At 44.7% G+C, this 27,906-nt stretch overlaps 1 protein-coding gene across 3 annotated transcripts in view; it reads right to left on the minus strand.

Annotated features, from left to right (window-relative positions):
* Nucleotides 1-27,906, minus strand: part of ADAMTS17 (ADAM metallopeptidase with thrombospondin type 1 motif 17) — a 359,591-nt gene that overhangs the window by 61,021 nt on the left and 270,664 nt on the right. For all 3 annotated transcript variants that reach the window (XM_022598898.3, XM_089906892.1, XM_089906891.1), the window contains 3 exons: nucleotides 21,151-21,308; nucleotides 17,825-17,984; nucleotides 15,543-15,678 (listed from right to left, as the gene is read on the minus strand). In XM_022598898.3, coding sequence (XP_022454606.1) covers nucleotides 15,543-15,678; nucleotides 17,825-17,984; nucleotides 21,151-21,308 — 454 coding nt within the window. The remainder of the gene's footprint in view (nucleotides 1-15,542; nucleotides 15,679-17,824; nucleotides 17,985-21,150; nucleotides 21,309-27,906) is intronic.

The following is a 27,906-nucleotide window of genomic DNA, read 5'->3' on the forward strand; positions in this document are numbered from 1 at the left end:
AGCAGGCAGAGGTGCTGGCAGAGGCCAGCATTTCACATCCAACCACATCAAGTAGGACCTCATCACTCTCACTCCCACTGCCTCTCCAGCCCGTTTTGTACTGAGCCACTGAGGGGGACACATCTGTGAAGCACTCACTAAGCCATACCCCAACTTTGGGGTTTGAAGGATGCTGATACCTTTCATAATCCCTTTTCCTCCCCAAGTCCTACCCTCATCCTGCTAACAATATTATCTGAAGTCCACAAATACAGAGCTCAGAAATATTCATAAGGTTAGAAATGAACCACTCCAGACGGTTCTGCTGTTTTACTTACCCTAAAATACATGTAAATTATATAAACTTGTTCTGACAAGGGAATGTTAGCATAAACTAGGACCTTCCCCCAAACCTTCATTACCTGGAAAACACCACCATGGGTTATTTAAATTGTGTAGTTATACACTGTATTAAAAGTCTGTGTGTGTGTGTGTGTGTGTGTGTGTGTTTGTGTGTGTGTGTGTGTATGTGGTGCCTTAAGAAATGATGGATAACACATAAATGCTGGGGTCCAACAGCTGGCTGATGTTTATCATTAATAGAGTTTTGTAGCTTAGCAGGGATGATGGTTTTGGCTAGCATTCATCGAGTACTTACTCAGGACGGAGGAATTTATAGGCATTACTTCACCTAATCGTCTCAAGATTTCTATGAGAGAGGTTCTAATTTCCCAATTTATAGGTGGTAAGATCAGGTAACCTGTCCATGAGTTTGCCTGTAGCTAGTGGTGGCTCTGGAACCTGAACCCATGCTTGCCTCGACCGAGTCCATGACCTCAGTAACCCCCCATGTGAGGCCACCCCTGGGTAATATGGAGAGAGCATTTCACTCTTTTTCTGATTAGCTACTGAGCCTAACAAATTGTGTGCCTTGGTTCCTCCACATAATAAGGATATAATGCTCTTTTGTTCCCAACTTTGAAACAAATCTATTTAAATAAAGGCCATAGTAAAGCATGATGGGTGAAGAAAAGATTTAAGAGATTTCTGCAGGAACTGATGCTAAGAGAATGGAATGGGAAGGGCTACTGGGAGGGTTCAGGGTCGAGTCAAAGTCAAAGTCAGATCAAGATCAAGATCAAGTCAACGTGGGTGGGGGCAGGACACAGCATGGATAAATCCACCATGACTGTGCTGAGGCAAGGTGAATGATTTTACCAGGGGGTCCCAAGCCAGCCTCTGACTTCCACCCTCTGTCAATGGAGCATCTGCCCCCGCAGTGTGTAAACGCTCACGGCCCTGGAATGAAACCTCATTTTCAACACAATGCCACTGACCATGGAGGTGAGCAATTCTGGGATGGCTGAGGCCCTTTCCCTCCACTGGTGCTAAACAATCCGTCCATCTGTTCAAATGACTCACCAGCCCTCCTAAACCCTGGATGCTACTGGGCACTGGAGAGACAGCAGCACACCCAAGTTTCCAGTGCCCACCTGGCACACGGCAGGTGCTCTACAAATGTTTGCTGAGTGAATGGGACACTGACAAGGTCCTTGCCCTTGTGAGGAAGAAAAAGAAGGCAAACAATAAACAAAGGGGTGACACAGGTGTCCTGCCTGTACATGGCGCCCAGCCCAGGGGAATTCATTATTCAGCCCCAGTGGGCACGTCGGAGGTGTCAGAGGCTATGGGTTTGAACCCTGAATAGGCAGGTTTAGTTTCTTACCCAGAAAATCTTGGACTTGTGCCATAGACGACCTCTCACCTGTCCCATCCCTTTAACTTGTGCCACTGCTCCCTCGGATCTGAGGGTCCCTCCCAGCCTCTCTGAGCCCAACATCACCTGGCTGGGGGTCAAGAGGGAATCATCATGGTATCCACAGGATGGCACCCCTGCAAGCACAGCTCCCTGCACCCCAACACTCCACACACACACACAGGCCTCCTGGGAAGCCACCTTCACATTGAAACCCCTCATCTTAGACAGCAGAATTCCTGAATTTTAATTTCTTTTCCAGCATGGGTCCAGATAACACTGAGAATAAGCCAGAAAACTGAGCAGCTACAGCATTTAGCAAAATTGCTCTAATGTTTAATTTTAAAACCATGTGTTTCACTTCCAGATAAGGCAGCCACCACGGCTTCCCCTCAACCCCCCTCTGAGCCGAAGGCCACTACAATGCCATCTGCTGACTTCTCCAGTCCCATTTTAAAATATCTATTTACAGGTGCCCTGGTCAAAAAGGGTTCTTTTTTATGCCATGGTAGAAGCAGGTTGTACTACTTTTAAAATGAGAATGGTGTAGCAGAAAGTACGTAAGACTTAAAGTAGGAAAACCTTGGTTTGAGTTCTACTTGCTGTGGGTATGACCTTGAGTAAGTTACTTGACAACCAACTGTCTCGACTTCTTCATCTGTAAGATAGGGTGATGACTCCAACTTCCAGCCCCTCTCCCTTCTCTCCTTACTGCTGACAGGCAGGAACGGACTGGCTCACTCCCACCCTGCCCTGGATTTCTGCCACCTCCATAGTTTACATCTTAGCAAGAAGCACACAGGTCCTCAGTTTTAAGATTCTCTGTTTCTACAGTAAATTCATTCTCAACTACTCTTTTGAGAGGAAAAAAACGTTTCTCTGGGGTTTACAGGAACAAAGTGAATTTGCAGTGGCAGCAGAAGGACAGTGAATAGAGCTTAGCCAGCAGCTGATGAGATCACAACCTGCCGGCATTTCTTTTCAGCCATCACGCCTGATCAGGTTACACTCCAGGAACTGGCACTTTTCTTGGTACAGTTTTGGGGTTAAAATAACCAGGAGAAGCCTGGGTTTGGTAACAGGTTGTACCACACCCAGGAACTGAGAGTTTGGAAAAAAACTCTCATGCTTTGAGAATCACATGGCTGCTGATGTTGAAAGTTCACATCCAAGAGTAACATTCCCGTCAGGCTGCCTTTCTCACCAGGACACAGGAATTTTCCAGTACAGTAGCCCTCCTGCTAATAGACTTGCCGGCACTCGTCCTAGCTGGACAGCGTCCGCTGGATGGTCTTGCCTAGTCTTTGTTTGATCATGACGTCAGCATGTCTCTATGTGTTCAGGGTGGAGGACACGTCTGCTGGTTTTTACTGCCCAGTGTCGTCTTCTTTTTTCTGGTAACAACACCTCGGTTTTCCTTTGGGTGTCTACACCATGCTGCTGGAGAGCATAGGTGCCAAGCCAGGCCCATCAGACCTTCTCCATGTGGACTCTCAGTGGAGAAGCTCCTGGAGGGGAGGCAGTGTCTTGTCCACTGGAGGTGCCTCCGAGATCCCCTCCCCAATATGCTTTTCAGCATCTCTTCAATTTTGGGAGCTACTCCATATCTTTTCTATTACTCTTTTATCTTTTTGGTACATTTTTAGATTCAGTTCCTGTTGCCTGGGATCAAAGAACCTCAGATGTTCTTGAGTCTAGCATTTGCTTTACCAAAGACAAAGCCCAGTGAGCTTTAGAAGTTGGTGGTCCCAGGGCGCCTCTTTCACATTTCCATGCTACAGCCAAGGCTTCAGAGCAGGTGGGAGGCTGGTGGAGCAGGAGTTCTGTTTGCAGCCATGTCCTTAATGAATCAGGTGGTCTCCTGCCTCCCACTACACTTGATCATCTTCAATGGGAGGAAGAGGTTGGTGGAATGTACTTTTCTGGTGCAGGTGTAGGGGCACCCTGAGCAGTTCACCTTGCAGGGTAGGGGCACGTTGAGCCTCCTGCTGGGAGCACCTGTCTCTAGAAGCTCTAGGAAGGGTGGTTTCTAAGATCAAAATTCTACTGGGGAAAAAGCACAATTCTCATAGTGATTCACAGGACATGGTGGCACATCAAAAGTGAATTGGTGAGGGACCATGCAGTCATAAGCCCCACACGGAACCAGCACTTCCCTTTCTGACATGACCATGGAGAACTCCCTCCCTCTAAGCTTGCTGTGGGCCCTACTGTGGCAAGAACAGATATTGCACCTTATTCTTGATCTTAGGGTAAAGCATTCAGCCTTTCACCATTAAGTATGATGCTAGCTATGGGTTTTTTGTAGATACCCCTTACCAGGTTTAAGAAGTTCTCTTCCAGTCCTGGCTTGTTGAGTGTTTTTATCATGAAAGGGTCATGTATTTTGTCAAAGTCTCTTTCTGCATCTACTGAAATGATCATTTTGTTTAAAAAAATATTTTATTGATAAAGTGTATTACTTAATTGATTGTTCAGATGATACACCAACCTTGCATTCCTGGGATAAGTCTTAATTGGTCATGGTGTATAATCCTTTCAATACGATGCTGGATTCAGTTTGCTTGAATTTTGTTGAAGACTTTTGCATCGATATTCATAAGAGATATTGGTTTGTAATATTCTTTTTTGTGATGTCTGTGTGTGGTTTCAGTATCAGAGTAGTACTGGCTTCACAGAATGTGTTGGAAAGTGTTCCCTCCTATTCCACCTTTTGGGAAGAGTTTGTGAAGGATTGGTGTTAACTCTGCTTTAAATATTTGGTAGAGAGGGCAGAAAGCAGAAGGAAGAAGAACTACAATCCCGCAGCCTGTGGAACAAAAACCACATTCACAGAAAGACAGACAAGATGAAAAGGCAGAGGGCTATGTAACAGATGAAGAAACAAGATAAAACCTCAGAAAAACAACTAAATGAAATGGAGATAGACAATCTTCAAGAAAAAGAATTCACAATAATGATAGTGAAGATGATCCAGGACCTCAGAAAAAGAATGGAGGCAAAGATCGAGAAGATGCAAGAAATGTTTAACAAAGATCTAGAAGAATTACAGAACAAACAAGCAGACCAATGATACAATAACTGAAATGAAAAATACACTGGAAGGAATCAATAGCAGAATAACTGAGGCAGAAGATAGGATCAGTGGCCTGGAAGACAGAATGGTGGAATTCACTGCTGTGGAACAGAATAAAGAGAAAAGAATGAAAAGAAATGAAGACAGCCTAAGAGACCTCTGGGACAACATTAAATGCAACAACAATCACATTATAAGGGGTCCCAGAAGGAGAAGAGAGAGAGAAAGGACCCGAGAAAATATTTTAAGAGATTAGAGTCGAAAACTTCCCTAACATGGGAAAGGAATTATCCACCCAATTCCAGGAAGCGCAGACAGTCCCATACAGGATAAACCAAGGAGAAACATGCCGAGACACATAGTAATCAAACTGGCAAAAATTAAAGACAAAGAAAAATTATTGAAAGCAGCAAGGGAAAAACGACGAATAACACACAAGGGAACTCCCATAAGGCTAACAGCTGATTTCTCGGCAGAAACTCTACAAGCCAGAAGAGAGTGGCATGATATACTTAAAGTGATGAAAGGGAAGAACCTACAACCAAGATCACTCTACTCAGCAAGGATCTTATTCAGATTCGATGGAGAAATCAAAAGCTTTACAGACAAGCAAAAGCTAAGAGAATTCAGCACCACCAAACCAGCTCTACAACAAATGCTAAAGGAACTTCTCTAAGTGGGAAACACAAGAGAAGAAAAGGGCCTACAAAAACAAACCCAAAACAATTAAGAAAATGGTAATAGGAACAGACACATCGATAATTACCTTAAACGTGAATGGATTAAATGCTCCAATCAAAAGACAGAGGCTTGCTGAATGGATACAAAACACAAGACCCATGTATATGTTGTCTACAAGAGATCCACTTCAGACCTTGGGACACATACAGCCTGAAAGTGAGGGGACGGAAAAAGATATTCCATGCAAATGGAAATCAAAAGAAAGCTGGAGTAGCAACACTCATATCAGATAAAATAGACTTTAAAATAAAGAATGTTACAAGAGACAAGGAAGGATACTACGTAATGATCAAGGGATCAATCCAAGAAGAAGATATAACAATTATAAATATATATGCACCCAACATAGGAGCAACTCAATACATAAGGCAACTGCTAAGAGCTATAAAAGAGGAAATCGACAGTAACACAATAATAGTGGGGGACTTTAACACCTCACTTACACCAATGAACAAATAATCCACACAGAAAATTAATAAGGAAACAAAAGGTTTAAATGACACAATAGACCAGAAAGATTTAATTGATATTTATAAGACATTCCATCCAAAAACAGCAGATTACACTTTCTTCTCAAGTGCTCATGGAACATTCTCCAGGATAGATCACAACTTGGGTCACAAATTAAGCCTCAGTAAATTTAAGAAAATTGAAATCATATCAAGCATCTTTTCTGACCACAACGCTATGAGATTAGATATCAATTACAGGGAAGAAAATGTAAAAAAGACAAACACATGGAGGCTCAACAATACGTTACTAAAAAACCAAGAGATCACTGAAGAAATCAAAGAGGAAATCAAAAAAGACCTAGAGACAAATGACAATGAAAACACGACAATCCAAAACCTATGGGATACAGCAAAAGAGTTCTAAGAGGGAATTTTATAGCTATACCAGCCTACCTCAAGAAACAAGAAAAATCTCAAATAAACAATCTAACCTTACACCTAAAGGAACTAGAGAAAGAAGAACAAACAAAACCAAAAGTTAGCAGAAGGAAAGAAATCATCAAGATCAGAGCAGAAATAAATGAAATAGAAACAAAGAAAACAATAGCAAAGATCAATAAAACTAAAAGCTGGTTCTTTGAGAAGATAAACAAGATTGATAAACCATTAGCCAGACTCATCAAGATAAAGAGGGAGAGGATTCAAACCAATAAAATTATAAATGAAAAAGGAGAAGTTACAACAGACACCGCAGAAATATAACACATCCTAGGGAGACAAAAGACCTGTATGCAGAAAACTATAAGACACTGATGAAAGAAATTAAAGATGATACCAACAGATGGAGAGATATACCATGTTCTTGGATTGGAAGAATCAATATTAGGAAAATGACTATACTACCCAAAGCAATCTACAGATTCAATGCAATCCCTATCAAATACCAATGGCATTTTTTACAGAACTAGAACAAAAAATCTTAAAATTTGTATGGAGACACAAAAGACCCCGAATAGCCAAAGCAGTCTTGAGGGAAAAAAATGGAGCTGGAGGAATCAGACTCCCTGACTTCAGACTATACTACAAAGCTACAGTAATCAAGACAATATGGTACTGGCACAAAAACAAAAATATAGATCAATGGAACAGGATAGAAAGCCCAGAGATAAACCCACGCACCCATGGTCAACTAATCTATGACAAAGGAGGCAAGGATATAAAATGGAGAAAAGACAGTCTTTTCAGTAAGTGGTGCTGGGAAAACTGGACAGCTACATGTAAAAGAATGAAATTAGAACACTCCCTAATGCCATACACAAAAATAAACTCAAATTGGATTAGAGACCTAAATCTAAGATTGGACACTATAAAACTCTTAGAGGAAAACATAGGAAGAACACTCTTTGACATAAATCACAGCAAGGTATTTTTTGATCCATCTCCTAGAGTAATGGAAATAAAAACAAAAATAAACAAATGGGACCTAATGAAACATAAAAGCATTTGTACAGCAAAAGAAACCATAAACAAGACGAAAAGACAACCCTCAGGATGTGAGAAAATATTTGCAAATGAATCATCAGACAAAGGATTAATCTCCAAAATATATAAACAGCTCATGCAGCTCAATATTAAAAAAGCAAACAACCCAATCCAAAAATGGGGGAAAGACCTACATAGACATATCTCCAAAGAAGAAATACAGATGGCCAAGAGGCACATGAGAAGCTGCTCAACATCACTAATTATTAGAGAAATGCAAATCAAAACTACAATGAGGTATCACCTCACACCGGTTAGAATGGGCATCATCAGAAACTACAAACAACAAATGCTGGAGAGGGTGTGGAGAAAAGGGAACCCTCTTGCACTGTTGGTGGGAATGTAAATTGATGCAGCCACTATGGAGGACAGTATGGAGGTTCCTTAAAGAACTAAAAATAGAATTACCATATGAACCAGCAATACCACTACTGGGCATATACCCTGAGAAAACCATAATTCAAAAAGACACATGCACCCCAATGTTCATTGCAGCACTATTTACAATAGCCAGGTCATGGAAGCAACCTAAATGCCCATCGACAGACGAATGGATAAAGAAGATGTGGTACACATATGCAATGGAATATTACTCGGCAGTACAAAGAACGAAATTGGGTCATTTGTAGAGACATGGATGCATCTAGAGACTATCATACAGAGTGAAGTAAGTCAGAAAGAGAAAAACAAATATCGTATATTAACGCATATATGTGGAACCTAGAAAATGGTACAGATGAACCAGTTTGCAGAGCAGAAATTGAGACACAGATGTAGAGAACAAATATATGGACACCAAAGGGGGAAAGTGGCGGGGGGTGGGGGTTGTGTTGTGATGAATTGGGAGATTGGGATTGACATGTATACACTGATGTGTATAAAACTGATGACTAATAAGAAAATAAATGCATAAATATTAAAGAAAATAATAAAAAATAAATAAATATTTGGTAGAATTCATAAGTGAAGACTTCTAGTCCTGGGCTCTTCCTTGTGGAAAATTTTTGATTAGTAATTTAATCTCTTTGCTTGTTATACGTCTATTCTTTCTATTCTTTATTTAGTTTTGGTAGTTTGCATCTTTCTAGGAGCTTGTCCATTTCATGTTCATTATCTAATTTATTGATGTACAGTTCATTGGCATATAACTGTTCATAGTATTCCTTTACAATCTATTTTATTTCTGCAAGTTCTGTAGCAATGTCCCCTCTTTCATTTCTGACTTTAGCAATTTAAGTGTTCTCTCATTTTTTTCTTGTCAATTAAGCTAAATGTTTGTCAATTTTTTGTTCCCTTCATGTAATCAACTTTTGATTTCACTGACCTTTCTCTATTATTTTTCTATTCTCTATGTCATTAATTTTTGCTTTAATCTTTATTATTTCTTTCCTTCTGCTTGTTTTAGGTTTAATTTGCTGTTCTTTTCCAGTGTCTTAATGTGGAAGGTTAGTTATTGACTTGAAATTTTTATTTAATTTAATTTTATCTTATCTTATCGGCCACGCCATGTAGCATGCGGGATCTTAGTTCCCGGACCAGGGATCAAACCCGTGCCCCCTGCAGCAGAAGCGTGGAGTCCTAACCATTGGACCACCAGGGATTCCTCATCTTTTTTAATACAGATGTTGACAGCTGTACATTTCTCCCTAAAGATTGCTTTAGCTGCATTCCCTAAACTTTGGCATGTTGCGACTTCATTTTCATTCATCTGAAAGTACTTTCTGAATTTTCTATGGTTTCTCTTTCACCCACTGGTCATTTAGGAAGTGTTTTGTTTAATTTTCATGAATTTGTGACTTTCCAAAATTTCTTTCTGTTCTTGAATTCTAATTGTATTTTTTCCTTTTCTGTAATTGTGACATAAAAATCAAATGTCAATATCGAGTGCTTAATAACTCGGAAAAGAGAAGGACCTCTTTTTTCTTTTTTTTTTGTGGTATGCGGGCCTCTCACTGTTGTGGCCTCTCCCGTTGCAGAGCACAGGCTCCGGATGCGCAGGCTCAGCAGCCATGGCTCACGGCCCGCCCCCACCCCGGACCGGGGCATGAACCCGTGTCCCCTGCATCGGCAGGCGGACTCTCAACCACTGCGCCACCAGGGAAGCCCAAGAGAGGGACCTCTTAATGGGCCCCAGGGTCCACAAGGAAAGCATTACTGAACGGGAGAATTTGGTTACCTGTGAAACTGGTATCTGGGAATTCTCTTGTCCTCTGTAATGATCAAAGGGAGGGATGTTCAAATGATCAAAGGGTTTAGGTATGGAGGAAAAGAAGAAAACAGAAGTTTTAAATTCAAGACAAGATTCTGAAATGCTTTCTTTCTCCATTTGGAATGTTTCCTACTTTAGAGAAATAAGTAAAGGCTTCAAAACTTTACTATTTAATTTAAATACAAGTGAGGTTCTAGAATTTGGGTAGTATCAGAAAGAAGTTCTGGAATTCTTTCAACTAAATTTTTCCTCACCATTCACATACCACCTATCAGCCATATAATAGATCACTAATGCTATTCATTTTTCCCCTCAGGCACTTTTTCTTTATTTCACATGGACTGTGGGGCACCCCTTATCCCAAACCTCTGGCCACTTGTCCAAGTATCTGGAGAGTGGGCCGAGCCTGAGAGATGGGAGCCCCACTCTAGAGATTCCTAGGCTCTTACTGCTGACCTGTGGGGACATACAACCCTAGGCCTTGCCCTCCCTACTGGTGTGCAGTCCTGAGTTGCACGCTCCTGTTCTGAAACATGGGGCAGGCAGTGCCACAGGCGGCCTCCTCCAGACTCCCACATTCAAGGCATGGTGAACAGAGGAGTGACAATTAGATTTACCTATTTTATTTTAGAGGAAAGCAGGAAAGAAAAGCTTTAAGTTTCATACCAGCTAGAAATGGATTAAACAATGGTATCTTTTCAGATTTTGGCAGTCCCTTAAGAGCCACGTGTTACAGGCTTCATTCTTAAGTCAGGAGCACATACACACACAGACCATGCTTTCATAAAAACATGAGGGATTCCATTTGGTTTTAACCTAAAATAAGGCAAACTGAGCAAAACTGAGCAAAGAGGACAAATTTAAAATCCAAATACACTTCCTTGCAGACAACTATTCAATTCAATTGCCAGTAAGATATTGAATATTCTTTTTTGAATCACCCTAATTCAATGTACAGTACCGTATATACTGCCTAGGAAGAAGTTCAAATCATAAATATGATAGGGAAATATCTAATAGCTCAGAATGGCCTTTTCAAGTAGCCAATAAGCTCTAAAAGACTGCAAAATATTAAATCTGGTGAAGCATGAGCTATATGTTCCAGAATGAGCCCATCTCCCTGTCATAGTCCCCCTCCTTGCTCCAGGACAACCTGGAACTGGGTCTTAAGGAGCTAGCACACAGGGCTACTCTCTGGATGCCAGATGATGGCAGGGCCACTTCCCTGCAGACAGTAGTCAGCAAGGTGAAGGCTGCTGGCCATAGTCATGACAGCTGAGCTGATCTGTGATTTCTTCCTCTCCTGCCAATGTCAGGTCCAGGTTTGTCGATATGTTTGTGTTGCTGTACAAGATGCTGGAGAGAGGCCATCTGCCCTGTGTGTCACATTCCAGACTCCACATGGTTATGGCAGGGTTTGAGAGAAGTATCCACAGAGTGAGGGGCAGGATTAGAGTAAAGAGGTGTTAATGGTGTGAATTGGGAAGGTAAAGGAAACTGTCGGGAACTCAGTAGAAAAAGAGGGTTGAAGAAAATTAAAGGGGGAATCAGGGGAAATAAAGGAAAACAAGGGGAAAAGGCAACCATCTCTGTTTGCTTAAAGGTCAAAGAGTAAAAATAATATAGAAAGGCTCCTTCACCTTGCCAGGTTCAACAGCGTGCTGCATTTTGGCTTTTTAAATAAAGTTTACACCATTGGGTTCTGGGCTCTTCTTCCAGCTGACAGGCTCTGTCTTCCAATCATGTCCACCCCCAACCCCCTGAAGCACCCATTTTTTCTCCAGACCCCACACTTCTCCAAACCCCACCCCCTGACCCAAGTTCAGTTTCCACTTATGGATTACATCTCTCTCTGATTGTCTAGCACTCATTTTCTCAGATCAATCTCTTTACTCTTTTTCACTTACTAGCCTAAATCCATATTACTCTATAGTTTTAAGAAAGATTCATGACAACTAGATCATGCTATTCAGTAACTCAAGTTCTACTGTCCAAATATGTTTGTGTGTGTATATATATATATAATATCTGTACATAATATATATATACACACATATATGTATATTGTGTATGTATGTATGTGTATATAAATAAATAAAACTGGCATTTGCAAGAGCTTTAAAATCTATCAGATTGCACGTTTCTTTAGCCAAACAATAAATAGTCTTTGATGAGTCATGACACTTCACTTCCATGTGTCCACTTTAAGAAACAGTTACAAAGTCAGATGGTTCAAAATAAACAAATAAACAAGCCAACAAATAAAACCAGACTAGAGTAGGCATCCAGGCATTTCTTTTCTAGGCTCTGAGGCAAATTCCAGGTGCTGTCTTCTCTTTTATCAATTTTATTTTCTCCTCTGCTTTTGGAAATTCCATTCATTCTTTAAGTCTGATCCACATGATTTTACAGAGTTGGGAAGGGGATGAAAGGGGGTGGGACAGAAAGGAGAGTGGTGGAAGGGAGAAACCTAGTATTTATCAAGTTACCTGAGAGTAAAGACCTTGCCTGTCTTTCTCACCTCTAAATACCTTGGTACCGAGAACAAGATCTAGTGAATGAGAAGATGCTCAATAAACACGTTTTGAATAAATGAAATTACTGACTCTGTACTGTGTGCTGAGGGCCATGCTGGATGGTTTAAAAAACAGTACTGAATGATTGGTCAATAAAAAGTAACTCAGTATAACAATGTGCCCTCCTTTGTGTAATAAGAGAATGCATTCCCTGAGGTGGTACCTTCAGAGCTTGGGCTCATGCTGAGGCTGTGATCCCAACATCTCAGTGGGCAAAACCATGGTAGATAATAACTTAAGGCAGTGCCAGCAAACTATCACTCATGCGCCAAGTCTGGCCTGCAGATTGTACAGCCCAGGAGCTAAGAATGGTTTTTATATGTTTAAAAGGATTATAAAACAAAAGGAAAAATAGACAGCAGAGATCGAATATGGCCTACAAAGCAAAAATATTTACTATCTAGCCCTTTACAGTAAAAGTTTGCTGACCCTTGTTCTAAGGAGACACTAAGAATGTGCTTCTGAAGTTAGTTTTAATCTAAAGTGTGTTTGGCTTGAACTTGTGTTCAAACATGGCGAGACTGCAGGCCTGGGTTCTGTGAGCACTCTGGAGTCACACACACAAGCTCGACGTTCTTTGTCCAAGCTTAGAGCAGCTCCATGGCACCAATATGTAGAGTCTGCACCTTTGTTAACTCTTGCTTGTTCATGTGACTCTTCTGTAGGTGTTTTTCTACATGATTTTCTGGTTAGTTTTGCAGTGCAACAAAGTCTTCTCCTAGAAAATCTATGGGTGGCAAAATCATAAAGGTGTTTCATCAACCCACTTAGTGTAATGATTAGAGAGCTTTGTTATGGAGCTTTGAATTCATCTGGCTCTAGCTGAAGTACTCAGGATGTGACCTCTCTTCCGTCTTTTATTAACTCTGGGTAATTTTTGGTTGTTTTTAATTCATTGATGATTTTCTGGTCCATTCTTCCTCTCCTCTCCTTCTGTGATTCCAATTATACTTATTTAAAATGGTTGATATTTTCCCACAGGTAAATTATCAACAATCTTTTCTTTCCATTTTCCAGATTGGATAATTTCTATTGTTAGACCCATCAAGTGATTTTTTCAAAATTTCAGATACTGTATTTTCTAGTCCTAAAATTTGGTTCTTGTTTAGTGTCTCCTTTTTGCTGCTAAGATTTCATATGTGTTCATTGATTATGATCATATTTTTCCTTATGTCTTTGAGCATAATTACAATAGCCGCTTTGAAATTCTTGTCTGCTAATACCAACATACATGTCATTTTGGAGTCAGTTTCCATTAATTGCCTTCTCTCATGACTATGGGTCACATTTTTCTGTTTCCTTGTATGTCTAGTAATTTTGAATTGTATCCTGAACATTGTACATGTTATGTTAATCTGTAGCAGTGCTGTTCAATAGAAATAAAACATGAGCCACATATGTAATTTTAATTTTCTACTATCCATATTTAAAAAGTAAAAGAAACAGGTGACTTTAACATATTAATACATTTTAATAATATATTGTATTTGACCCAATGTATTCAAAATGTAATTATTTCAACATGTAATCAATATTAAAAATTATTAAGATATTTTACAATATCTTTCTATATTAAATCTTTGAAGTCTGGTATGTATTTTACATTTATAACACATCTTGATTTGGACTAGCTAGTGGCTACCATATTGATCAGCACAGCTCTGGAGTATCATTCTAGGAGAATACTGAGGTTTGGTCCAATACGAGCTACTCCATCATTATGGGAAGCAGAATCATTGACTGCCAGTTTTTAAACTTTATTCCTTGGTGTTTCACAGAGGTCCTGTGGGCCTACTGTGAGAGGAGGGGAAGGCCGAGTACACTGGGCTACTCTTCCCCATTATATATACATCTCAATTCAATCAGAGCAACTCTGATTTCATGTTTCATATATTTCATTTCTGTGCATAACTTAAAAATATTTTGATACTAAAACAATATAAAAACATAAATGACTATAAAATATGATTCTTGAATGGGTTCCTAGGAACTTTCTTGCTCAATCATGCCCTTGAACCCATGCTGACCTCTCCTCTTCTAGAGTCACTTATTCTCCTTTCTAATCATATCACAAGAGCCAGCTGTCTCTGCTTTCAGGAAAAGCGACTGTGGTTTGTCTGCTATTTAAGTCTTCATGCTTGCAAGTCCTTCCTTCTTTGGCCCCACATGTGTGTGATTGATTGACTGATGGATAGATTGACCAATCAGCTGATAGGTTTGCTGGATGGCTGTTCACACCCAGCATGCTCAGGACTTGCAGAAGTGAGCTGTTCCTCATGGCCATCAGCATTAGGGTAGGATTTCATTCTTAATTTAAAAGGACCACATAAAATCAATGAAACAAGTCTCACCTCACTTTCCTTCCTGTCTTCCCACTTTCATTCATACACATTTTACCAGTTTGACAAAGAAAAGAGGGTCAGCACGAAAACTAAATGCTTTGTGAAACCTTTTCACCAGGCAAGTGGTACGGATCAAGCTTAAGAAACCCAAAAAACTGCCAGGTTAAAAGTCCAGCCTCCTTACAAAAGCTAAACATGCCTAACCTGATGCCCAGAACCACAAAACAAAATCCATGCGCCTCAACCCAGGGCAGAACGGGAGGCCAGTGATATTACATAATATAACAGAGTCAGATGCAAAGACCCACTAAAGTGGAAATAAGGAGGCTTAACTGATGAACACATTTCACACAATTCTTCTCAGCTGACAACTCAAGAGAATTCACTTCAGAGCACACAAGTACACGGCCATGAAAGCTTGGGTTGGAAACAGAAGTTCTGATGGATCCCAAACAACAAATAACTTACTGACATTAATTTCAGCCACTGAAATAGACCAATCACAAACACTAACTTATGTACACCTACTCACGGGTGCTCATACTATGACACTGATTTCCTTTTTCTCCAAGACACGGTAATTTGCAGGAGTTGACATGTACCAGTTGAAAGTGTGCGGGATGGCTATTTCTTTTTTCACGAGATGGTCTTAATCGCCCCCTATGAGATGCCTTCCAGTGAGCACTGTACATTTCTATCAAAGTTCTGGTTTAGCCAGAAATTCAGTATTTTGAGCAAGCAGAAATCACTCAGCAACAACAATGGAACACAGACCAAGACTGTGGTATTAACTGTGCATCACCATCCCCCATTCATGGGTGTTGCTGTTTTACCCTGGAGGGTCCAAGCTTGAGAACACAGCTCCTTACCGTGACTGGCATGGGTGCAAGTTGCACCTTCGGATCTGGGGCTCCGGACGGCTGGCTTGAGGGCAGTCACTGTCGTTCACCAGAGTCGTGGTCTTGTTAACAATCCGTGTGCAGGACACGATGGTTCTGCGTTCCCCTGGAAACCAAACCACACAGAACTGAGAGGTCGTGGTACACACACCTGGTAAGGCCATTCATTCACCTTATGGAGGAGTGTTCCGGTGCATCTTTTGATCAGTTTGTCATTTAAAGTGACTATTGTAATGCCTTGTTGTTTGTCAGAGAGGGAGAACCATAATCTTTGGGATGAGGGTGTGTAAGACATGGCAGGGGCAGCATGGGGCAGGAGAAAGATTCTAGAACAGGATCAGAAAGAAGCAACACTTTAGATCAGCCATGTCCTTGGAAAGCTTGGGGTTCACTGAGGTCAAAGTTGTGATTTGGGTCTTTAATTTCCAACAAAGATTGCCAATCTCTATCTGTTCATTTGATGTTTAAAGTCTATGGAGAGCTGGTCTTGATTAAACAACTGTATATCAGCCCTCACCAGAGATGATGGCTACTTATTACAGAACTCCTACTTGCTGGAGAGAAGTGAGAAACAGGAAGGCTAGTCTGAAGGACACAGACCCAACCTGAGAATTTGTCTCTCCATCAACTGCCGCTCGTGCCTAAGCCTCACGTGCTCTTGGGAAGCTTCACTAACCGGTCACCCCAGCTGGATGTAGTCATTCTTTTGGGTGTTCCCAAAGCACCCTGCACACTAGCTGACCATGACTTTGTTAGGAGTGGGGGCGAATGATTGGGAGCTAGAAGGGTGGCCTTTGGAGCCAGGCTGTCTGGGTTCGGACTTGGCTTACTAGCACAGTGAGCACAGGATTGCTACTTAGCCCTCACGTTTCTGTGCCTTTGTTTCCTCCACTGGACTGACTCGCTTAACTTCCCTATGCCTTAGGGTGCTTTAGGGATGGTTAAAATGAATTGATACATATAAAATGCTTAGAACAGAACCTGGCAGGGGTTAACACTTCATGTTAGCTATATTCCTATTGTTATTATTTGGGAAGTGTCATAATAAAAGATTAACAGGAAGTCAAGCACGACTATATGGATCCCACACTCCTAAATCAATCTGTCTCCTGGGGAATTTGTCATGAAGAAATGACTCAAAATTATGGAGCCCTCAACTTGTGTAAGCATAGAAAGCATGGAGCTGCCTCAAGCCAGATTTCTGTTTGGACTGCAGGTCAGGGAGCTGGAAGTCAGGGAGCCATAAAAGGATGCCAGTAGCGACAGCAGCAGAACAGTACCCCCTTGCCCCCCAGCCAACGGAGCCTGCTAACTCTTCCATTTGGGCCACACTTACTTTGTAGCAAGCTGCCCCAGTGGAAAAGGTCGGTGCCATCAGCTCCGCAGGACTGAGTGTCGGTGAGGCCATGCCCAGGTCCCACCTGCCAGCCCACCCTCTGGGTTGGCATTCCAGAATCCAGGTCAACCTTCTGTTCTAACTCTGTGTCCATCAAAATTCACCCACATCCTGCATCCATCCCCCATCACCCCCTGTGTGTCCCGTCAGGGTGATAGAGTGCGCTGTACTAAGGTGGCTGCTGGCTAAGAGTTCAGAATGCTTCCAACCGCTCCTCCTAAACAACACAGTAATGACTACCATGCCTTTTGTTCATATTGATCTTTGCAGTATTTGAGTCTCCTCCCTGCAGTGGGCATGACGGCTGATCAGTATAGAGAGAGTAAATCATCTGCTAATATATGGAGGCAAATCATGAAGCCAGGACTCAGGCTCTGAACGTTTCACTGGAGTTGGAGGACTTTTTCTTTCCATTGTATTACTGTTGGTCCCATTGGTTTCCCTGTATTTCCATTGGCCACTGGGGCAAAAAGGAAAGGGTATTTGAGGGTCAGAAACATCTTCCAGTGCCCCTCTATCAAACAGCAACAGATGGAAGTCTGTTCTATTCATTCCCAGGGTCACCTGTCACACTTGTGACACAACCATTCATCGGCCAAACCTCCACTCGGATCAGCATCCAAGGGCCCCATGCCATAGGCAAAGCTGGGCACAACTCCGGCATGGAGGAGTTTGGAAGACTCTGCCCAAGTGTTCTGCAGAGAGATTTGCAGTGGGATGTGGTTACATTCCATGGAAATACAGGTTATGTGGCCAGCCTTTCCAAGGCTCTGTGCACCCGCCACGGAGTGCCCTGAATTCACTTCTCTGTTTGACAAAAACCCACACCCCATGAGCCCATGACCCTACTGCTCACCTCCTCCGCACTGCACACTGCAACCTTCCCAGCTGCTGTGGGTCCAGATGAACAAGGAGTCCTGTGGTTTTTCTGGTTCACTTTGATTTTCAGCAGTGTAGTTTACGGGAATGGTGTATTCGTAATGAATTCCATAGTTTTGGTCATGAAATAACAACACCTGGATCAGCAGCAAAATAAAAGACCATTTTGAAATAAAGCGAAAGCTCCCAGGATTGCTGAACTTGCAAGCCAAGCCATGCTGTGGCTGTCTCCCTACCAGGGGTAACCTGTTCTTTTCAGGGTTTCAAAACAGGTTCATTCCAGGGGCACACCTTTATTTCAGTCTTGGGTTCCCTAGATACTCAAATTCAGGGCAGGAGCCTATGTAAACCATCGGCAGGGAGTTCTACTCTTTTCCACTGGAGAGAGGACTGGTTTAGAAGAGGGATTGGGGATTAGCAAATCTGTGGGCTCTAACTGCACTTTACATGGAGAGCTGCTCCAGGCAGAGCAAAGTACCCGTTCCCACAGTCACCCACGAAGCTGCCCTTACAGGGAGAAAGACACAAATATACTGCTTTTCTCAAACAGGCATCTGAACAAGTAGGGTTACTCTACTTTGAAAATGAACACCACTCTTCACACCCCGAGCACCAGTCACTGCTATGTGTAAGGCAGGCTCAAGAGTAGACACAGCCCCCTGCAGGGGAATCTTGGGGATGCCTGTCAAGGATGTAGGAGCCTTCCTGCCGCCATGGGAGCTAGGACGATGATGATGTCCACGGGGTGGCACAGCCTGGCGCAGGGCTTAAAGCTGGGAGGGGAGGGGAGCCATCATCGTGCAGCTTGGGGACCCCTGGTTCTGCAATCCTGGTAAGTGGGAACTGGAAGGGCCTGCTCTTTGTTTGGTAATGCATGTTTCTAGCCCTGTAGAGAGAGAGGTGCTCTACTGGCTTTATTTCCCTACGTGTACATAATGGTGCAAAAGAAGCACTCTTGTGGGAGCTTCAAGTGGCCTGGCTGTGGGTGGTATATCCTCAGGCTACGCTTGGAACCAGGGGGCAGTCCTGGGTCTAAGCAGCTAGCAACTTCACTTCCAGCTCGGGGTCTGGGAGAGCCGGCCCGCAGGAGCTGGAGGCAGAGGGTGCTCCACCTGACCTGGGGAGGCCAGGTGGACGGTGTGCTGGACAACAGGAGCCGTCCTCCCTCCCAAGCATCTCCCAGCCCTCCAAGGGCTGCAGTTGCAGGCGGGGTGGGGTGGGGTGCTAAGAGCAGCCCAAACTGAATAAACATCCACTTCTCCAAGAAAGAGACTTGCAGTAATGCATTTGGAAAAATGCCTCCAGTTTAAAAAAAAAAAAAAAAAAAGGCTTTAAAAGAGATCTTTATTATCTCAGTATGGGAATAAGACTGGTGAATTGAGAATCCATATGAAACCAATTTCATGCAATTTTGTAGCCACGTATAATTTGTATGCGTGTGCATAATTGCTTTCAAATGCAGGTCCCCGTGGCTCTACGGGCACTCCTGACTCTGCAAGCAATGTGCACACCTCAGTTAGTGGACAATGGATTTTCCTTCAGAGGCAGATGGGCTCCTCTCGTTTCTAGGTTTAAAAACTGGTAGTAACAATTATATTTCAAGAGAGAAAAGTGATTAATGTTCAAGAGGGCAGGAACTTCAGCTGTGGTAGTTATTGCTTTCCCAGAGTTTTGTTTATTATGGTCTGAATGAATCCAGGCTGTGCATTTGCTTTAATGGGCTGACGATTCACTCACAGTTTATGAAAGCTTTTGGGAAAGAAAGGAAATAGGCCCATCTTGGTGTTTGCTAGAAAAGCAAATTCACATGCTAAAGGTGATGCTGCTATCTTGGGTTTTATCTTGTCTTTTACTTCCTCTTTTAGTCCCTCTGAATGACTGCTTTTAACTCAGGACAGGAGGATTTGTTCCAATGACTTAGATTAGGAAACAATCTAATCACAGAGAAATGATTTAGGTACCGGTTCTTAGGTCCCAGAAATCAACTTGCAAGTATATACCTGCAGTAGATTTAGTGTGTGGAGTGTTGCACTGATAGATTTCTGGACAGTTTATGTCATCTGTGGAAACTGGCTCCCCTTACTCTTATCAGAAATTGTAACAGGGTTAGGGCCATTGTGGGTGACATCGCTGCTCACACGTAGAGCTGGTCTCCTCAGGAGAGTCCCTGGGAAGTGGCCTGGGAATCTCTTGGGTGTCACCTAATCTTGAACAGCTGCAGGTTGCCAGTGACCACAAATTAATGGGGAGATAAGAACTTCCAAGTAGAGACTTTGGCAGGCAAGGAGGACAAAATGTGCTTTGATTGCAGACACACAAGCTGTCACAACTCCCATTCTTTGGAAGGAGACATGGATTCAATAATTACAAGCTATCAAAAGTTAGTCACGAGAAGTCCTAAACCCTGAGAAGGCAACGGTGGCATTCCTGTCCCTGGAGATCTTTCATATTCTTAAAAGGCAGCATAACCGGATGTTTCAGTGGTTTGCATGGGGTCCTCCCTGAGACAACACACAAGACCAGAGTGCCCTGATCTGGCCTGATTGCACGATTTCTCGAGACCACCTGGGGAGTGAATAGGCCTGTAGAATCTGGTTCTCCCTCGATTCCTGAATCCTTGTTGCAAGCAAAGTCTGGAAAACCTGAGTGGTATTGGTTTGGAAACAGTGTCAACAGTTCATTTCCAAAAGGTAGTTTCCGATGTGGATATACAAACTGTGGGGCAAATCTAAGCCATCTGATATTAAAACATAGACTGTGGGGCTTCCCTGGTGGTGCAGCGGTTGGGGGCCGCCTGCCGATGCAGGGGGCACGGGTTCGTTTCCCGGTCCAGGAGGATCCCACGTGCCGTGGAGCGGCTGGGCCCGTGGGCCATGGCCGCTGGGTCTGTGCGTCTGGAGCCTGTGCTCCGCAACGGGAGAGGCCGCAGTTGTGAGAGGCCCGCATACCGCAAAAAAAAAACAAAAACATAGACTGTGAGTGGGGCTGTCTGCTTAATAATGTCAAGTCTCCCTGGCGGCCACATGGCTAAGCATTTCCTTCCTGGAGGTGGTTCCTTTTGGAAAAGATGGGAGTTCTGCCAGTAAAGAGCTAGGGCAAAATTTTGAGAGGGCAGAATTTTGAAGCATGTGGCAAAGGGATTAGATAAGAAAAGACCAAGAGAGAGACTTGAGCAGCAGGTGGCCAGGCAAACCACCAGGAACCAGGTGTGCCTCCTGCCTACAGGGTCTCAGGGAACAAGTCAACTGGTAGACCTCTTGGAGCCGGCGGTCTCAAGACAAATGCAAAAGCACGGCAAATTACCATCAAATGCAGAGGCATTTTGGTTGGTCCCTTGGCGGAAATTTTCTCCCACAGGCCCCTTCTAACATAGCGGACGGTCGTGCCTGCAATCTGGAACTCTCCGGGGAGCTCTATCTTCCAGTCACTGTTGATGGATCTCTTGCTGGAGTCTTTGAGAGCTAGAAAGAAAATGGAACACCATGGAATAGGGGGAGTCAGGGTGTCCTGAGCGGTGGGTTAGAGGTCTCACTCTCTATCTCCACAGGGGAGAAGAGGGAGGCCTGCAGTGAGAGAAAGGAAGCTTTCTTTGAGAACAGAAGCCTGGCTCACAGGGAGAGAACAGCTCCTGACCCCAGGACCCTCCGAGAGAGAGCTGTCGTGACTCCTGCACCTCTTGAGCATGGGCCGCTGTCTCAGAATCAGCTCACTCCGTGGGGGATGCGGGGAGGAGCGCCAGAGAATGGAGACAGCCACAGCCCAATCACATTTCACGAGATTTACAGAGTAGGGGGTTTTCCACCGGATGAACAGATTCTATTTTAATGTGTCCAAGGCTACAAAACAGGGTTTGTAGCTTTAGCAAAATTCATCCTTCATTTTACTCTTACCCACCTGGGGCTTTTTAGAGGGCAGCGTAACTCCAATGCCCCTCAAGGATTTGATAGCCCTGGATTAGTAAAGCAGATGCTCCTTCAAGAAACAAGTGTCATTCTACCAAACAAGAGTGTCTGGAAGCCTGAGCCGCCTACAGGCGTGGCAGTAACAGTGAGCTGATGTCTTGTGGGTGGTGGGGGCCCTCCCACCCTCAGCTTTGTGGCCTTTGCTGGGTTCACATTTTGCTCTCTCACACTCTGTACAAAGTGTGTTGGAACTGACAAGGAATCGACATCTTGCTGATTGGCCATAGCAAAGATTTGGTTTTCCACACAAGCTATTATTATCTGAGTGCTCACCAGTGACTTTCTTTGTTGTTTCCTCACTTAGGTTTTAGAGTCATGTGGTTCTCATGAGGAAGCATTCTGCAGTGAAATTCTGTTTTTTTGTGCTGTTTTGTTATTTAGGAAAGAAAGAAATAACTAGAACCTACTCTGGCATTTTGGAGGAGGTGGCAAATGAAAATGGGTGACAGTTAAGTCTTTACGTCACTCAAAAAATAAAACTTTCCGTGCACCCCAAGTCCAATGCCATGCTCTCTGCCAGTGCAGCTAGAGTCCCCTGAGAACCAGATGCTCTCAATCACCTTGGGACCCTGCTCAACCCATAATCAGCGAAATCAGGTTCTATCCCATTCCCTACTCTCTGCTTATGAGGCCAGAAATATTAATAAAATGCCCACATTTAATACCAATTTTGGATAATGAGACTTGAAACCCAAAAGTGGTTTCGGTTAACCCTGAGTCCACGAGCCCCTGGCTGGGTTAGGACCTGGTGGGTCCAGTCCTGGTCAGGCCACAAGCAGCTGGGGGATGCTGGCCTCCGCTTCCTCGTCTGCAGGACACAATGGTCCCAGCAGGCTCTCCTGGCCAGTAAGGGGGAGGTGCATGCTCAGGACTCTGTGCTTACAGGAACCACCAAGAGAAACCGAGGGACCTGGGAAGGGCTGCTTTCCAGCAGGATGGCTTCCAGGAGGGGGTTCATACTCAGGGTGGCTGCCCAGTGAGTGGCTGGGGATTACAGGACTCCAGGGAAGGCTTCGAAAAGAGAAAGCTCTACCACTTAGAATCGAATGCTTCCCTTCAAGAAATTCTGCCTACTATCGAGATTTCCTGGCTACTGGAAGGAAGTGAGACTGTTGGGATACTCACAATTTCTGAGCCTATTTCTCTTACTCAGCCACTGCCTGCAAGTCCCCATTTAAGGGGCACATTCTCTGGTTTAGCTCCTCCATATGCTTTTACCCATTTAACCTTCCCAACAACTCTCTAAGGTAAAGGATTATTTTCCTTTTTTCACAGATGTGGAAATGGGGGCACAGAGAGGTTAAGTAACCTGCCTAAAGTCACACAGCTATTACGTTGTCATGTGGAGACCTGAACCTAAACACACCAAGCTCCCACATTCTTTAGGTTATAGCATCAGTCTAGAGTTTTATGACAGACACTGAAATGTGCAAATGTCATATTCTCAAAGAGAACAAATTCCAAGCTCAAATTGCTGTAGGGGGTGTCTCACGTTCTACATACCTTCATAAAAATAACTAAACTTACGGTTTTCCACAGCTTCCAGTGAACTAATACCCTAAAAATACATTTGGTCATGTTAGCTACTCAGGTATCTAGGCTAAAGCTGTATGGGTGTTCATTGTTCTTTCAATTTCTCTGAAGGTTTGGAAAATTGTTTCTTGCACATGCATAGGTAAATCTGGTTTTCAGAATCAGTACGGGCTGGTGGGAAGTAGCAGACAAACAAATGAGGGAAGAGACACCTTTAAGAAAAGCCTCAGTAGGGGCTTCCCTGGTGGCGCAGTGGTTAAGAATCCGCCTGCCAATGCAGGGGACACGGGTTCAAGCCCTGGTCCAGGAAGATGCCACATGCCATGGAGCAACTAAGCCCGTGGGCCACAACTACTGAGCCTGCACTTTAGAGCCTGCGAGCCACAACTACTGAAGCCCGTGCACCTAGAGCCCGTGCTCTCCAACAAGAGAAGCCACGACAACAAGAAGCCCGTACACCACAACGAAGAGTAGCCCCTGCTCACCGCAACTAGAGAAAGCCTGCGTGCAGCAACGAAGACCCAACACAGCCAAAAATAAATAAATTAAATAAAAAAAAGAAAAGCCTCAGTAAAAACAAGTCAGGGAAGCACAGGGAGCAGACACATCCCTACACCAATCCCTCACCTTTATCTGAGGGCCTTGTAGCTGGTGATGGAGGCACAGCTCCTGCCCTTGGGAGCTCAATGTTTGAAAGGGAGACTGGTGAGAAGACAGATAAACACGATACACTTCCAGAAGCTCAGTGACAGAGGCCAGTCTGGGGCCCGTGCACAGTCGTGTGGGCAGAGGCTGGGGCAGGTGGGGAAGGGCTTCTGAAGGAGGAGCCCTGAGCTGAGACTGAAAGAAAAGCAGGGAGAAGAGGTGGCCTGGAGCGTGTGGGCAGCTTGGGCTGTTGCTTCTTGCCTCCTTGTTAAGCTCAGTTTCTGTGCAGGGTGGTGGAGGGAGAAAGGTGCCCTGCCCCATGTGGAGAAGCAAGTGGAAGGTGAAGGAATACTGGAAGTCTGATTGGGAAGAGGAGGTGACAGAGAGGGGCTATGGAGGTGGAGAAGGAAAGAGAAGGCTCACTGTCATTGTCATTGGGGTGGGGACACAAGCATGTTGAGAACCCTTGAAACTGAGAATCAGAGAGACGAGCAGAATGAGTTTCTGTAAAGCTGTCTGCTGACCCCCGTCATACTGGGGTCACCCCACAGAACCCATTTCCCACACAGAGACCAGGGGCACATTGGGGTGATCCTCTCCTCCTGTCTCAGTCCATGCGTGTGCCCCAGTCGACTCCTGCATTCAGTGCCCTAGGCTGGGCCCTGGCCTTGTTCTGTCTTAGGGCTTCTGTGAGCATCTAGTGTGCTGCTGCCTGCCATCTCTCTCTCCTTCTGCAAGTAACAACACCCAGAGAGCTACTGGGGATGTGTTCTTCCCCCAGTCACGTGGGGCTGACCCCAAACTCCACCCCAGCTCCAGGACTGCGTCCATCACCCAACCCTGGAAGGTAAGAGTCAATTCTAAGACTTTCATTCACCTTGGGAAGAAGGAGCTTTCTTTCCACAGGTTGCCCAGAGACTTGATATAAGTCTTGCCAGTACGTGGCAAGAGGTCCCTAGATTAAAGTCAACTGAGAAAGGACAGCAGTGCCAGGACAGAGACTCTATTTCCCATGATATCATTTTAAGCCCCTGGATCCAGCAGTGTCTGAAGCCAATAACACAGAAACTGAGAACTGGGTTTAGCTTTCACATGTCACATTTGGAGGTTGGTTTTTAAAAATTACTAACCATGATGGGGCCAGGGCAGGCTGAGAAAGAAAATTACTAGTATGGATTCCTAGAAATCACGCTAGGATCCTCACTAATGTCAGCTTAGTACCCCCTGAGATTCAGAAGGCCTGGTATACTCTATCCAGGCTCTCCTGGGCCCCGCTCCTGTCCGGCGCTTTGTTCAGGATGCGCAGCTCTTTCTCACTTGGCCTTGTTGCTAAGGTGCTCTAAAAGGACTTTATTGGATTATAAACGGAAAACCACCCTGCCTCCGTGCCAAAAGTCAAACACCTGTGAGGTCAAGGGTGGGAAGGACTGGAAAAAGTGCAGGAGGGCACACCTGGGGCCGATCATAAACCCATCCACAGAAATGCCGCGCAGAGGTGTGAGGGCCGCCTGGGGAAGCCCCACTTCTGCCGGCAGAGGCACTCGCTGTGAGTGACACAGGGGACAGAAGAAGACCCTGCTGGGCCTGGTGGCATGCCACCCTCTCACCACCAGGGGAGTGTCCTGCTTGGCAGTAGGGGTTGGGGGAGGCGACATTTCAGGAGGCGGCCCGCAGGGTGGGTGGGTGAGGCCGTGGAGGAGTGAGTACGGTCAGAGAAGGGGGGAGGGCAAATGAGAGAGGCAGGCAGTGGCTCACCGGCTCTTCCAGAAAAGGCCAGCAGCAGGATGGGGAGGAACACGCCAGACAGTGCAGTGCTGGTGGCAGGCTCTCTGGGGAAAGCAGCCTAGATTTATAGTGCTTGTCACTATGCAAGGTGTAAATGTGCCCACATGACAGGTTTCAAGTTATCCACGTGAGCTCTGTGAAGGCAGAGATGGGAAGAGATGCGAACCGTGACCTCTCCCATCCACATACCGCTGCTGGGCACTCCCAGGACTTCTGAAGTCACCTGTCTTTGCAGTCACCTGACCCCCAGGTCTTGGCCTGGGGCTGCTGAATTGGCAAAATCTCATACTGTCACAGCCTCAGGGTATGTGTGTGGTCGGGGTCGGGGCTCTCATGGTTCCAGAAAGCATCTACTTTGCTTGTCCAAGCTCTGCGGCCGCCATCTGCACGATGGCCGCAAACTTCCAGGCACCCCAGTCTCAGCTTTACAACTGCCACTTGACCCCTCGTCTGAAAGCTGGAGCCCCTTCCTCAGGACAGTGTGATCATGATGACACCCCTTCATGCATTTTGCAGTGGGATGAAAACTCAGAGGCAGAATTATAAGTAACAGGCCAGCAGTTCCAAGAATCATGGGGATCGCTGCAAGCCTGTTGACTCTGGGGTGAGTCATTTAGTCAGCAGGATTCAAAATTTGCAGGTTGCCGTGGTCCATGCTGAGAAATCAGAACTTCCTGCTAAAATTGGAGTTTAGCACCTGACATCCCTTCAAAAGGGTAAGACTGCAGCCTCAGAAGGTCTGTTGGAACATCAAGATCTGAACATCACTGACAGTGAATTGATAGGTTCAATGTGGAGTCTGATGAGAAAACCACCTTGTGGGGCCATGTCAGCCCCAAAGAGAGAGTGTGCAGGTCACTCCTGGCCCATCTGTAGCGGCCTCCACCCCGGAGCAAGCTTCACAGAGCAGGGTCTGTGAGAGCCAGGGAGGCCGAAGCTCCGGGGCCCCTCTCGTGCACCAGTCCTTTCCAAGGCCCTATACGTAGCGTATTCTTTCCCGTAAAGAAGGCCTCCCGGGCTTCCCTGGTGGCGCAGTGGTTGAGAGTCCGCTTGCCGATGCAGGGGACACGGGTTCATGCCCCGGTCCAGGAAGATCCCACATGCCGCAGAGCGGCTGGGCCCGTGAGCCATGGCCGCTGGGCCTGCACGTCCGGAGCCTGTGCTCCGCAACGGGAGAGGCCACAACAGTGAGAGACCCGCATACCGCAAAAAAAAAAAAAAAAAAAAAGAAGGCCTCCCAAATTAAATAAGTTTTGGGCCCCAGAAATTCCCGTTCCTCTCCATCCTTTGGCATCAATGGTATGTGCAAGCCCCCTTCGTCTGTAAGTATTTTGAGATTAGTTTATATTTGAAATTAGAATTTTTAGGCCTAGAAACTCAACAGGGGCCATTAAGATGATTACAAATGCTCTGCTTTGATAGGGAAATATAAAGTTAAGAACAAAGGGAATTCCTGAGCGACTTGATTCTATCTGTAACGTCTGTAGTTCTGATTTGCTGGGGAGGATATTTTCACTTGCTGATCCTGCCTCAGTCAGAGGGTGGATGTTTTAAACCCTGTCACAAATATAGCAGCACTTGCTTTTGTGTGTGTTGCTTAGGAGCCCTCAGAAGCCTCTCAACAGCTGGAGAGACTTCTGCAGGGATGAAGATGGCACACGCTCTCCCTTGCTACCACAGCAGAACCAAACCTCCTCAATGGCCTGGAATGTGAGGTCATATGGTGACCGTCTGTTTCCCTCAGGGCCCTTCTATCTCTCTGTGGACATTTATACAATGTCCCTGCAGTTCCCGGCACTGTGAGAGATCCTGAGCCTTTCCAGGGAGCAGGGAGGGGGCATTCCTGCTGGGCTGGCTCGGCTCCTCTCTGGAGCTGCCTGGGGGCAGGCACAAGAGCTCGGATCCTGTCTGCATGCCCACTCCCTGCATGGCGCTGTGAAGAAGCCAGGCTCCTTTCTGTCTCTCTCCCTCCTGGATTCCACTGGAAGACTTGACCCACGTTCAACCTACTTCTAATCCTGGCATTGAGTCAGCTCCTTTTATTTCCACTCGGAGTTCTGCCAGCTCTGCTCTCAGCTATGGATGCAAACTGCAGAGGCATTTCCTGTTCCAGGTGGTTTTGAGCAGAAAGCCA

The sequence above is a fragment of the Delphinapterus leucas genome, chromosome 2, assembly GCF_059928025.1.
Source record: "Delphinapterus leucas isolate spDelLeu-1000000601 "Yukka" chromosome 2, BTC_Dleu_Yukka2, whole genome shotgun sequence".
NCBI classification, from domain to species: domain Eukaryota; kingdom Metazoa; phylum Chordata; class Mammalia; order Artiodactyla; family Monodontidae; genus Delphinapterus; species Delphinapterus leucas.